This window comes from Rana temporaria, chromosome 12 (assembly GCF_905171775.1).
Source record: "Rana temporaria chromosome 12, aRanTem1.1, whole genome shotgun sequence".
NCBI lineage: Eukaryota > Metazoa > Chordata > Amphibia > Anura > Ranidae > Rana > Rana temporaria.
Genome location: NC_053500.1, coordinates 107,806,886 through 107,818,980, shown reverse-complemented (window position 1 = coordinate 107,818,980; position 12,095 = coordinate 107,806,886). Strand labels below are relative to the sequence as shown.

Sequence of the window (12,095 nt, the reverse complement as noted above, 5' to 3'; positions counted from 1 at the left end):
GGTGTCCTGCGATTGGGTTACAGAGCTGAAGAACGGGTAGAGGTAAGTGTAAACAAACCTCTCCCCGTGCTTCCTAGTGAGCCTGTCACTGATCGTCTGTTCCCTGTCATAGGGACCACCGATCAGTGACGTCACACGCCCAGCCACGCCCCCCTACAGTAAAAAAAACACACATTAGGGAACACTTAACCCCTTTATCGCCCCCTACAGGTGAACCCATTCACTGACAGTGTAATTTTCACAGTAATCAGTGCATTTTTATAGCACTGTTTGCTGTAAAAATTACAATGGTCCCAAAATAGTGTCAAAAGTGTCCGATGTGTACGCCATAATGTAGCAGTCCCGATAAAAATCGCTAATCGCCGCCATTACTGGTAAAAAAAATAAATAATAAAAAATGACATAAAACTATCCCCTATTTTGTAAATGCTATTACTTTCGCGCAAATAAATATATTTGTTTTATTAAAAATATGTAGAAGAATACGTATCGGCCTAAACTGAGGATTTTTTTTTTTTTTTTATGTATTTTTGGGGGATATTTATTATAGCAAAAAGTAAAAAAATATAGATTTTTTTTCAAAATTGTCGCTCTATTTTTGCGCAAAAAAATAAAAACCACAGAGGTGATCAAATACCGTATTTATCGGGGTATTGCGCGCTCCAGGGTATAGCGCGCACCCCTAAAGTGGAAAAAAAAACATTTTAGTACTTACAGTTTTGGTGGCTTGCGCGGCGTCCATCGGCGGCCTCGTCATGTCCGGCGTCCGTCTGCGCCTTCGGGTGTCCTCTTCGTCGGGTCTGGCATCCTTCTGCGGTGTCCTCCCCGCTCGATCCCCGCTTTCCCGTGCCGAGTTTGAACACAGTGTTCAAACTCGGCACGGGAAAGCGGGGAGGACACCACAGAAGGACGCCGGACCCGACGAAGAGGACACCTGAAGGCGCAGACGGACGCCGGACCCGACGAGGCCGCAATTGTCAGTTAAAGCGACGCAGTGCCAAATCGCAAAAAGGGGCCTGGTGCTTTAGCTGCATAATGGTCCGGGCTTAAGTGGTTAAAAAAAATCTGTTTTAACAGCAAAATAAATATTTTGGCATCCTGGGCAATATTTCCGATTGTAATAAATGACAAAAAAATAACTAAAAAATTGGCTGAATATTTCTGATGGGAGATTACATCTTTTTGCCTAGACAGTCATGTGATATAAATTTGTGTTGGCAGGAAGTGACCGCTGTGGTCGTAGGATCATGTTTGGTCTTTAGCAGGATGGTCAGATCAAGATGATTCTGTGTAGCAATTTTTAAATCACAATCAGAAGTGCTTATGAAAGGCATAAAAGAGCAGCACAATGCCGCTTGAAACTGTGACGCTGACAAGCTTGGATGGATAACGGATTTTTCCAGCTTGCACGCTGCACACTGTATAGGTAGGCGGAGAGCTGCTGGGATATTGCTTCTAATGGAAGAGGCAGGGCCATGCCAGTGACAGCTGTGTTGTGGAAGGCTTGCTGGGAGGAGTGAGGATCAGTCTGTACAGCTTCTACCAGAGAGGAGAACAAAAGCCATCTCATCCCAGACAGCATGGAGCTCGAAGGGGACTTCTCACTGACAGTTCCTCTCATTTTCACGGCGCTGGCCGTCATCTTGGCCATGCTTTGGATGAAGCTGCGCTCTGCAGGAGAAAAGCAGCCAGCCGAGGAATCCCATGAAGAAGAGGTGAAGGAGAAAGTGGTAGAAACGTTAGAAGAAGAACAGAAAGACAAGGAGGATCATGCGACAGAGGAAGAAGTGCCTGAATGGACAGAGACTGTCCCAGTGGAAGAAGTTGGGGCGATGGAGGAACTGACCGAGGCCAAAGAAAGCGAAACGGACGCGGCTGAGTGTGCAGAGGAGACGACTCCATCCAGCCAATCTAGTCAAGAAGAGGAGGACAGTAAAGTAAGACCAGACTTACATTGTTCTAATAGACCATGACAGGCCTTTTACATATGGGCTTCAGCTTTTATAAGAGCAATGCAAGATTTTTTAAAGCATTTAAGACGTGTTGTTGACGAATATAAGCTCCAGGTTTGTAATATTTAGGATAGATCATAATGGGAGTGGTGGACGTTACTTTAAAAAAGCTGGCAGTGGGTTTTCGTCATGCTTCGAGTAGAGCGGAAACCAAGTGAAGCCTGTTTACAGCTTATATAAAGTGACAGTCAGCACTCCAATTAAGACCGGGTTCACACATGTGCGGCCGCGGGGTCTGGTGCGTGTCTGTTCACCAGTTCAGGGGCGATTCACGTCCAAATTTTTGCCTGAATTAGCACCTGAGCCGTACCCAAACACGCACCTGAGCCATACCCAAACACGCACCTGAGCCGTACCCAAACACGCACCTGAACCATACCCAAACACGCACCTGAGCCATACCCAAACACGCACCTGAGCCATACCCAAACACGCACCTGAGCCGTACCCAAACACGCACCTGAGCCGTACCCAAACACGCACCTGAACCATACCCAAACACGCACCTGAGCCGTACCCAAACACGCACCTGAGCCGTACCCAAACACGCACCTGAACCATACCCAAACACGCACCTGAACCGTACCCAAACACGCACCTGAACCGTACCCAAACACGCACCTGAGCCATACCCAAACACGCACCTGAACCATACCCAAACACGCACCTGAACCATACCCAAACACGCACCTGAGCCGTACCCAAACATGCACCTGAGCCGTACCCAAACATGCACCTGAACCGTACCCAAACACGCACCTGAGCCGTACTCAAACACGCACCTGAGCCGTACCCAAACACGCACCTGAGCCGTACCCAAACACGCACCTGAGCCATACCCAAACACGCACCTGAGCCGTACCCAAACACGCACCTGAGCCGTATCCGAACACGCACCTGAACCATACCCAAACACGCACCTGAGCCATACCCAAACACGCACCTGAGCCGTATCCAAACACGCACCTGAGCCGTACCCAAACATGCACCTGAGCCGTACCCAAACACGCACCTGACCCTTTTTCAATCCAGACCCCGGCTGCCTCGGACATGTGTGAACCGGCTTCATTAAGAGCCGATCACACCTGCCTGTCATGGGAATTGGATGCGAGGAAACCCACACCCAATTTGCATATGTGTGAACCCAGCCTAAGATCTCTGTTTAACCACCTCCAAACAAGAGATGAAGTTTGCTTTAAATTCATCTGCAAACCTGAAGCTATACAAAACTCACCAGACTAATGGTTAGAAGAGTCTAAAAGTACTTTAACAGTTCATAAAATAATCATACAAAATCCAACGCGTTTCAGGGGCAAAAACTCTCCCTTTTTTTTAGGGCTACAAGATAAACCACCCTGATAAAGGGGGAGACTGTCCCCTAAGAGCTTTGCATATATTTGGTAAAAGCTGAATTCCATAGATACTTAAGAGTCACACCAACCATTAGAGTACATTGTGTTTGGGGTCATGCCTTGGATCCAAGAGCTAGCATGGGTTCTGTATGGTGTATAACACCAGGATCCTTAAAGGGGTTGTGAAGGTACAATTTTTTTCCCCCTAATCAGCTTCCTTTACCTTAGTGCAGTCCTCCTTCACTTACCTCAGCCTTCCATTTTGCTTCTAAATGCCCTTATTTCTTCTGAGAAATCCTCACTTCCTGTTCTTCTGACTGTAACACCACACAGTAATGCAAGGCTTTCTCCCTGGTGTGGAGTGTCATGCTCGTCCCCTCCCTTGGACTACAGGAGAGTCAGGACGCTCTCTACGTTGCAGATAGAGACAGGAGCTGTGTGTTAGTGGGCGTCCTGACTCTCCTGTAGTCCAAGGGAGAGGACGAGCACGACACTCCACACCAGGGAGAAAGCCTTGCATTGCTGTGTGTAGTTACAGACAGAAGAACAGGAAGTGAGGATTTCTCAGAAGAAATAAGGACATTTAAAAGCAAAATGGAAGGATGAGGTAAGTGAAGGAGGACTGCACTAAGGTAAAGGAAGCCATTTAGGAAAAAAATTGTACCTTTACAACCCCTTTAAGCTGGCCATACATTGTACAATTTTCTTATGTAATTTTCTTTAGATTTAGTGCAAGGGCCTGCGTGATTAGATACAAATTGAAAGCGTTTTAGGTTTGACCCAGGGGCGGACTGACAACTCATGGGGCCCCCGGACAATTGAAGATTATGGGGCCCCCAGGCTTACAGATGGCCACCAAGTAGGGTTGCCACCTCATCCCTTTAAAACAGAACACATATGAATTACACAGGTTCTGTGGCTAATTAAGGTGGTAATTAGACTCATTTGGTGCCTTATGTGCATTAAATCAGCCCCAGAACTTGTGTAATTCATATGTGTTCTGTTTTAAAGGGATGAGGTGGCAACCCTACCACCAAGCCAGGAGGCAGTGCAGAGGTGGGGCAGCTAAAATCTCAGGATTTTCACATCAAAAGCATGTCGATTTTGGACATATCAGGGACAGATGTAAAAAAAACACAGATTTTTACATACTGTCCCTGGTTTTACTGAGCCTGGCAACTCTGATGGGGCCCCCTAGTGGCATGGGGCCCTTGGGCAGTGCCCGAGTCCCTCAATGGTCAGTCCGCCCCTGGTTTAACCTCATATTATATGGTTTATGTCAATCTAAAGGAGAATTGAACATGAAAATTGTGTAACGTATGGCCAGCCTTAGAAGAACATCAGTAATATTGTCCCAGTAGTTGTGCAAACTCTCCAATGTGAACTGCGAGATTATATTCTGTGTAAACTTCAGTAAAAATACCATTGGGTTCATTTGTAGTGGGTGGCACTGCACTGGTAAACCTGGGTCCTTTTTAAAATGGCTGCAGATGAACTTCCAGTGCCAGCGTGTAACTGGCATCCAGACGGCGCACAGCTGTGTGCACCCACCCTGCCCTGTCTGCCTTGGCTCCGGAATATTTCTCTCTGTGCATTGTTATTGGATAGAATGATGTCACGGAGATCAGACCATGCAGACGTGATGGGGTAACCCCTGTACAGCCAAAAACAAACACAACTGACTTTGAAAAAGTTAATTCAAGACTGACTTTAATTAAGTTGATGCAAAGTGGGTGTCAGCTTGGCATCTGATCAGAGATGGTAGATGAACACATTGCGTAAGAACATATTCTATATATCTCCGCACATGTTTTTGTCTGTATGAAGGATGGTATTTATCATAGTGTGTCTGGTATCCTCCCTCGTCTCTGAGTCTGTACTGTACATGTGGAGCACAGAGGAATGTGTTAGCATGTATATACAGAAATGCTTGTGTCTCGGTCTGGCTCACCTCCCTGTGTTAGCCGATGTTTGGGTTCTGCCCCTCTATGTCTGGCCTTGTTTATTCAGAATTCTGCCCTCTGGCTTTGGAATGCCTGTCTCATACCCAGGAGCTGCTTCATTTCCTGTCCACATTCCTGTGTTGTAACCCATTCCCATGACAGGGGCTGGAAAGCATCCCTGGCTACGCAAACTACAGACTTACCAACAGGCTTCTTTATTAGGACAAAGTGCAACAGCCCATAGCAACCAATGAGAAATAAGCTTGTAAAGTGGACCTGTACTTTGCCCACACTGGGTAAAGCAACAGGTTCGCTTTACAGGAGAAGCTGTATGGATGTTGGTTGAGTTGCCCCACCACCCCCCTGTCTCCCGAGCAACAATCCATCTATCCTTCAACGCCTTGAGGAAAGTGCATGGACAATGGAGATACCACGAGAATGTAAAATTCTTGCACATCAAAAATGAAAGATCTCCAATCTATACTGAGAGCTTAGTTGTACTAACAACATGAAACGAAAGGAAAGGTCAAACTACGACCTGGCTTTGGAGACGCAATGGGGTTTATTTACTAAAGGCAAATAGGCTGTGCACTTTGCGATTCGGCACTGCGTCGCTTTAACAGACAATTGCGCGGTCGTGCAACGTGGCTCCCAAACAAAATTGGCGTCCTTTTTTTCCCACAAATAGAGCTTTCTTTTGGTGGTATTTGATCACCTCTGCAGTTTTTGTGCTATAAACAAAAATAGAGCGACAATTTTGAAAAAAAATTATATTTTTTACTTTTTGCTATAATAAATATCCCCCAAAAATATATAAAAAAAACATTTTTTTCCTCAGTTTAGGCCGATATGTATTCTTCTACATATTTTTCGTAAAAAAAAAAAAATCGCAATAAGCGTTTATTGATTGGTTTGCGCAAAAGTTATAGCGTTTACAAAATAGGGGGTATTTTTATGGCATTTTTATTAATATTTTTTTTTTACTAGTAATGCGATTTTCTTTTTTTTCAGTACTGCGACATTATGGCGGACACTTTTGACACATTTTTGGGACCATTGGCATTTTTATAGCGATCAGTGCTATAAAAATGCATTGGATTACTATAAAAATTCCATGGGCAGTGAAGGGGTTAACACTAGGGGACGGGGAAGGGGGTTAAGTATGTTCCCTGGGTGTGTTCTAACTGTAGGGGGGGGGTGGACTCACTAGGGGAAATGACATTGAATGAACAGAAGATCAGCATTTCTCTCCCTGACAGGACCGGGAGCTGTGTGTTTACACACACAGCTCCCGTTCCCTGCTCTGTAACGAGCGATCGTGTGTGCCCGGCGGCGATCGCGCCCGCCAGGCATGGGAATCGGGGGCGAGCGGGGGGTGCGCGCGCGCCCCTAGTGGCCTGCGAGAGAGCCGACGTAGAGCTACGGGCTCTCGCGCAGGGGAGCCGACCTGCCGCTGTAAAACGGCGGCGGCTGGTCGGCAACTAGTTAAATAATGAGGTAAAGCTTCACTTTGCAATGAATACCCGAGCAATTACACTTGCAGAGTGAAATTTGAGAAGTGCGCAGTTTATTTGCCTTTAGTAAATCCAACCATTTGGTCCCCTTTTCTAGGGTCTACCACCTTGAAAAGAGGGATCGTAAGGTCTCCAAAATTTTAGTGGTTTTACATTCTCTTTCTACAAGCTATGTTATTAGTACAACTAAGATCTCAGTAAAGATTGGAGACCTTTAATTTTTGGTGTGCTGGGCAATTTTGCTATTTTGGACTCCACTTTCGCCAACCCCCCAGGCTAGAGCAAGGGGCACTGCCACCAACCGTCTCTCACTGCCCGAACCTCCAAATGCCTCTGAGGAAGCAAGGCCAGAGCAGGAGCATATCTACCGAACTTTTATCTTTTCCCAACACTTCACATGCCTCTGATGAAGCCAGGTTAGAGCAGGGGCAAAGCCACCGAGCGTCTCTCACTGTCTGGCTCTCCACATGCCTCAGAGGAAGCCAGGCTAGAGCGGGAGCACAGCTACCAAACAAACTTATCTCACTGCTCATAAATCCAAATGCCTCTGAGGAAGCCAGGTCAGAGAAGGGGCACAGCTACCAATCTTTTATTCCTGCCTCTGAGGAAGCCAGGTCAGAGAAGGGGCACATCTACAAATCTTTTATCCCTGCCTCTGAGGAAGCCAGGTCAGAGAAGGGGCACATCTACCAATCTTTTATCCCTGCCTCTGAGGAAGCCAGGTCAGAGAAGGGGCACGGCTACCAATCTTTTATCCCTGCCACTGAGGAAGCCAGGTCAGAGAAGGGGCACATCTACCAATATTTTATCCCTGCCTCTGAGGAAGCCAGGTCAGAGAAGGGGCCATCTACCAATCTTTTATCTCTGCCTCTGATTAAGCCAGGTTAGAGAAGTGGCACATCGAATAATCTTTTATCCCTGCCTCTGAGGAAGCCAGGTCAGAGAAGGGGCACAGCTACCAATCTTTTATTCCTGCCTCTGAGGAAGCCAGGTCAGAGAAGGGGCACAGCTACCAATCTTTTACCCCTGCCTCTGAGGAAGCCAGGTCAGAGAAGAGGCACATCTACCAATATTTTATCCCTGCCTCTGAGGAAGCCAGGTCAGAGAAGGGGCACATCTACCAATCTTTTATGCCTGCCTCTGAGGAAGCCAGGTCAGAGAAGGGTCACATCTACCAATCTTTAATCCCTGCCTCTGAGGAAGCCAGGTCAGAGAAGGGGCACATCTACCAATCTTTTATCCCTGCCTCTGAGGAAGCCAGGTCAGAGAAGGGGCACATTTACCAATCTTTTATCCCTGCCTCTGAGGAAGCCAGGTCAGAGAAGGGGCACATCTACCAATATTTTACCCCTGCCTCTGAGGAAGCCAGGTCAGAGAAGGGGCACATCTACCAATCTTTTATGCCTGCCTCTGAGGAAGCCAGGTCAGAGAAGGGGCACATCTACCAATCTTTTATGCCTGCCTCTGAGGAAGCCAGGTCAGAGAAGGGGCACAGCTACCAATCTTTTATCCCTGCCTCTGAGGAAGCCAGGTCAGAGAAGGGGCACAGCTTCCAATCTTTTATCCCTGCCTCTGAGGAAGCCAGGTCAGAGCAGGAGCACAACTACCAAACTTCTCTCACGGCCCAATCCGTAAAAATGTCTTTCAGGAAGCCAGGTCAGAGCAGGTGCACAGCAACCAAACATCTCCCACTACCCAACCCTCCACATGCCTCTGAGGAAGCCAGGCCAGAGAAGTGGTAAGCTACTAAACTTCTCCTATTGCCCAACCCTTCACATACCTCTGAGGAAGCCAGGCCATAGCAGGAGCTCAGCTACCAAGCTCATACCTCCACTTGCATTTTGAGGAAGCCAGTTCAGAGAAAAAGGCTACAGCTACACAACTTCTCTCACTGCCTAACCCTCCACACACTTTTGAGGAAGGCAGGCTAGAGCAGGGGCACAGCAACCGAACACTGCCCAACCTTCCACATGTCTCACAGGAAGCCAGTTCAGAGAAGGGGTACAACTACCAAACCTTTTTCATTGCTGAACCCTCCACATGCCTCTAAAGAAAGCCAGGTCAGAGCAGGAGCACAGCTACAAAACTCCTCTCACTGCCCAACCCTCCACTAGCCTCTAAGTAAGGCAGGCCAGAGCAGAGGTATAGGTATTACCAGAGCTGACAACTATGTCTCTAGTAAAGCTCATTAGGCCCACAGTTCCTAACTCTCCACATCTGGATGTGTGCCAACACTGAAAGATGAGCAATCAATACAATGTTTTGCTGGTCTCACTCAATCTTCTGTGCAAACCATTCAAATGGGTGCAATGCAGATGTAACAAATCATAAACCTCTTGTAGACATATGTTGGATATTTTTGAAAACACAGGCCCAGATTCTCAAAGGAGATACGACGGCGTATCTCCAGAGTCTGAGCCGTCGTATCTTGGCGCCTGATTCAAAGAATCAGATATGCCAGAATTTGTATAAGATACGACCAGCGTAAGTCTCCTACGCCGTCGTATCTTAACTGCATATTTACACTGGCCGCTAGGGGCGTGTACGCTGATTTACGCCTAGAAATATGTAAATCAGCTAGATACGCCAATTCACGAACGTACACCCGGCCGACGCAGTACAGATACGCCGTTTACGTTAGGCTTTTCCCTGCGTAAAGTTACCCCTGCTATATGAGGCGTAGATGAGGCGTAGCAATGTTAAGTATGGACGTCGGAACAGCTTTAAATTTTTCACAGCCCTATTCGTTCGCGAATAGGGCTGTGCGTCATTTACGTTCACGTCGAAAGCATTGGATTCTTGCGGGTTAATTTGGAGCATGCGCACTGGGATACTTTCACGGACGGCGCATGCGCCGTTCGTAAAAAGCGTCATTTGCGTGGGGTCACATTAAATTTACATAACACACGCCCACATCTTCCACATTTGAATTAGGCGGGCTTACACCGGCCTATTTACGCTACGCCGCCGCAACTTTGGTTTGAGAATACTGCACTTGCCTGACAAAGTTGCGGAGGCGTAACGTAAATAGGATACGTTACGCCTGCACAAAGATGCGCGCTTCTACGCGAATCCGGGCCACAGTCTACATTTTAGGCTCCATGCACACTGAAGCTGATAAAAGCTATAAAAAAACGCCAGTAGCTTTGCAGGGAGCCTTTCAACGTTTTTTAGCGTTTTTGCAATAGCTTTAATCAGCGTTTTTCTGTAAAGCTTTTTTTTTTTTCCTTTTTTTCAATGGATTAAAAAACGCTGGCATCAGCGTTTTTGAGCGATTTTTAAGCGTTTTTTCTGCGTTTTTTGCGTTTTTCAGTGTTTTGCGGTTTTCAGCGTTTTTTCCGCCAAAAAACTGCACTTTGAACGCAAATTTCGGGCGTTCAGAAAAAAGCCAATAAACTCCAAAGCTCATTAACACTAAAAAACGCCCAGGTGTGCATGGGCACATAGGCTAACATAGAGTTCAGTTTATGGGCTTAAAAAACAAAAAGCCAAAACGGCAATAAACTGCATTTTATCAGCTTCAGTGTGCATGGAGCCTTAAACTTTACCTAGAGATTCCCTAAAACTGATCTAAATACAGTTAATAAATATCTGATTGGATGTTATGATTTACTAGGCTTTGCACATCATAGCCTTTAAAGGGGTTGTAAAGGTTAGTTTTTTATTTTCTAAATAGGTTCCTTTAGGCTAATGCATTGTGGGTTCTCTTACCTTTTCCTTCGATTTCTCTTCTAAATGTTTTTTTTCTTTGTCTCACTTCCTGTAAGCTTGCCCCCATCATCTGGCTGGGGGTTAGTCATCCAGAACAGCTTACTGAGGAGGAACAGGAAGTGAGAAATTCAGACAAAGAAAACAAAGAAAAAAAAAACATTTAGAAGGGAAATCGAAGGAAAAAGGAAGCGAACAAACAATGCACTAGCTTACAGGAAACAATTTAGAAAATAAAAAAACAAACCTTTACAACCCCTTTAAGCCTGATGTATTAATTGCATCAAAAGTCAAAACCTTTTTAGTAGTGCATGTGAAAATGATTTAAAGCGGAGGTCCGCCCACCCCACCAAAAATGTTAAGTCAGCAGCTACAAATACTGCAGCTGCTGACTTTTAATAATATGGACATTTACCTGTCCAGGGAGCACGCAATGTTTGGATCAGCTGTTGTGGCGCCTGCCTTTACATGCACATGAATTTTAATGCCATCCCAGTCTTAAGCCTTGTACACATGATACGATTGTTGGCAGGAGATTATCTGATGACAGACTGTTGGCTGAAATTCCACGTAGTGCCTCACTACGTTTCGTGTTTGTTGGCCGATAATTGTGTGCCGTTAGTATGCAAGACAAAAGTCTGACGCTCAGTTGGCCAACAATCTGATCGTGTGTACCAGGCTTTAGTCCGTAGGGTTCAATATTTAGTTGGACCACCATTTGCAGCTATAACAGCTCCAATTCTTCTGGGAAGGCTCTCCACAAGGTTTAGGAGTGTGTCTATGGGAATGCATGACCATTCTTCCAGAAGCGCATTAGTGAGGTCAGGCACTGATGTTGGGCAAGAAGGCCTGGCTCCCAGTCTCTGCTCTAATTCATCCCAAAGGTGTTCTATCGGGTTGAGGTCAGAACTCTGTGCAGGCCAGTCAAGTTCCTCCACCCAAAACTTGCTCATCCATGTCTTTATGGACCTTTCTTTGTGCAATGGTGCGCAGTCATGTTGGAACAGGAAGGGGTCATCTCCGAACTGTTCCCACAAAGTTGGGAGTATAAAATTGTCCAAAATGTCATAATCCTCCCTCCACCATATGATTTGGACTGGATGCAGGAACGTGGCCACCCTCTGTTGCTCGCTCCTGAGATGGACAAGGAGCTATGGGATTTGTAGTGTGCATAGAGCAATGCACATGGCCACAACAAACGTGCAATGCTCATTCAAAACAAACCAAGGAGAGGGGGAAAGGGAGGGGTTACAAAAATAGATTACAGGGCCATTTAAGTGGTTCTAAAGGCTCAAGGTTATTCTATGCATGAAGGCCGAAATCCTTCTTTGTGCAGTAGCCATCCCCATGGGCGTCCGCTGAAATTTTTTCAGAGGGGGGCACTTCTGTAGCGGCGATACACAATCGTCTTTAACCCTTTCTTCAAACACTAGCGGGGTTAAAAGCGTCCGATAGCGTCCGAATACCGCAGCTAAATTTATGGTAAAGCGCCGCTTTACCGATAATGCGGCCAGCTGGCAGTGTGAAATAGCTCTTCAGCTTCACTCCATGCCCATATAAATATAG

General features: G+C 46.3%; 1 protein-coding gene across 4 annotated transcripts in view; it reads left to right on the top strand.

The window, feature by feature from the left end:
• The first annotated feature begins 1,462 nt into the window (after positions 1-1,462).
• The window catches only part of MXRA7 (matrix remodeling associated 7), a 108,481-nt gene continuing 97,848 nt past the window's right edge, over positions 1,463-12,095 (top strand). For 2 of the 4 annotated variants that reach the window (XR_005744386.1, XM_040330108.1), the window contains exon 1: positions 1,463-1,937. Coding sequence is in view for 3 of the 4 variants with exons in the window: in XM_040330108.1 (XP_040186042.1) it covers positions 1,581-1,937 (357 nt within the window). In the remaining variant the exon portion in view is untranslated. The remainder of the gene's footprint in view (positions 1,938-12,095) is intronic. The other 2 variants (XM_040330110.1, XM_040330109.1) reach the window with 2 other exon arrangements.